The 2,003-nt window shown below is 42.2% G+C and overlaps 1 protein-coding gene across 1 annotated transcript; it reads left to right on the forward strand.

Annotated features, from left to right (window-relative positions):
* LOC109327581 (RING-H2 finger protein ATL11-like) lies at window positions 185-1,770 on the forward strand. The gene has a single exon (XM_019560762.1). It carries the CDS (start codon window positions 437-439, stop codon window positions 1,595-1,597), a length of 1,161 nt encoding a protein of 386 aa, XP_019416307.1. The 5' UTR covers window positions 185-436; the 3' UTR covers window positions 1,598-1,770.

The following is a 2,003-nucleotide window of genomic DNA, read 5'->3' on the forward strand; positions in this document are numbered from 1 at the left end:
ATATCTGCGAATTTGAATTCGGTTCCGGTCCTTAACGGTGAAAATTTTAAGGATTGGAAAGAGAACTTGGAAATTGTTCTTGGTTGCATGGATCTGGACTATGCATTAAGGGTAGAGCAACCCCCTTCTCCTTTGGAATCCAGTTCCTCCGAAGTGAGGGAAGAACTCCATCTGTCACCGTTTTTCTCTCTCTTAATTCACAAGTTGTCCCCACGGCCACCCCATTAAAAAAAAGCGCCGAAGTGTGGTGCCTTATGTAATTGTTTGTGCATATCTTTTGCTCATACCTTGCTTCACTTAACAACCAAATCATCATTAATATTATGAAAAAAGAACATGAGAGCAATCAGTGGCCACCTACTCTTAATCATCAACGATAGAACCACCAAAATTCTTTGCTTGTTTACACAGCAAACAAACCCACCTGAACTCTGATATGATCCAATTCAAATCTTCAGCTATGTCCACTCACACAGACTCTTCTCCCATTCCTTCCATTACCACACTACCACTCAACCTCCACTTCAATCTTCATCATGTTCTTCCTCTACTATTACTACTTTTTATTCTTATACAGTTTCCACCGCCGGCAACCGCACAGTTACCAAACACACTGACACCTCCTCCACCTGACAATACTATTTCCAATGTCCAGTTCAATAAATCTATGGTCATGGCCCTCGTGATCCTGGTCGTTGTGTTCGTACTATTGGGTTTCGTTTCTGTCTACACTCGCCAGTGCACAGAGCGAAGAATGAGAGGAAGACACGACCTTTCGATCCCAATTATCGGAAGTAACCACCGGCCACGTGGCCTAGACCGGGAGATAATTGAAACCTTCCCAACCTTCATATACTCCACCGTGAAGAGCCTCAAGATAGGAATGGCCACGCTAGAATGCGCCGTGTGCTTAAACGAGTTTCAAGACGATGAAAAACTGCGTTTGATCCCAGTTTGTAACCACGTGTTTCACGCTGAATGCATCGATGCTTGGTTAGTTAATCACTCCACATGCCCTGTTTGTCGCGCCAACCTTGTTTCCACACCAAGCGAAGTTGTTCCCTTTATGACGATTCAACTTCCGGATCAAACCGACCCGGAACCGGACCCGGTCCACGTTGATGAATTCAGTGGAAGACAAGGTACAGTGATGAAGGAGTCTCCGAAGTTGAGTAATAACAATTCGGTTAATCAGAACCGTCCACGTAGATCAAGGTCAACTGGGTTTAGATTCACGAATTTGCTTCCACGCTCTCACTCGCTGGTTCAACGCGGTGAGAATTTGGAGAGGTTCACGTTGAGGTTGCCGGAGGAGGTGAGGAATCAATTGGTGACGTCAACGCTTAGCCGCACGAAGAGTTTAGGCGTAGCTTTCACACCCGAGAGTAGTGAGAGGAGGGGTTATAGGACACGAAGTGTTGGCAGTGGCTGTGGGAGGAACAATCTCGAGCGGTTGGACCAGTCGGATCGGAGAATGTTTCGTTGGATGAGTAGAGCGGGTTCCAACATATCAAAGAAGGTTACTGAGTTTAATAAAGATGACGTGGGAGAACGATCATCGGACCGGCTATTTTCTGGAAAGGAAAATGATATGTGAACTTGGCTTTTAAGTTAGGTGGATAGAGGTGGTGAGATAATTGCTTTTATACATTTTATTCTTATTTTGTACAATTTATTAGATTATGTTTTAGTTAATCAGTGAATGAGTGGATAGTATAAAAATATGGCGAGATAATTGTTTTGCTTTCATTTCACACAGGGTATTGTTATTTTTACGATAAAAGGTTTCATACAGTTGTGTATTTTTCCTTTTTAATTCTTTTTTAAAATCCCTTTTTAATTCTTTTTAAGATATCCATTTGCAGTTTTAGAAGAATTTTGGTTGCCAAGTGTTGCAGAGAGGGAGATGGAGATCACAAGTCCAAACATATCACATGTCTCAAATAATATTTCATTTCATGTCTTAAAACAATAAGATTGCTTCATCTTATTACCTTTTGCTT

Source organism: Lupinus angustifolius, chromosome LG15, assembly GCF_001865875.1.
Source record: "Lupinus angustifolius cultivar Tanjil chromosome LG15, LupAngTanjil_v1.0, whole genome shotgun sequence".
Taxonomy (NCBI): domain Eukaryota; kingdom Viridiplantae; phylum Streptophyta; class Magnoliopsida; order Fabales; family Fabaceae; genus Lupinus; species Lupinus angustifolius.

Coding starts and splice junctions, on each gene's coding strand:
- LOC109327581 (XM_019560762.1), top strand. CDS start 437: ATGATCCAATTCAAATCTTCAGCTATGTCCACTCACACAGACTCTTCT.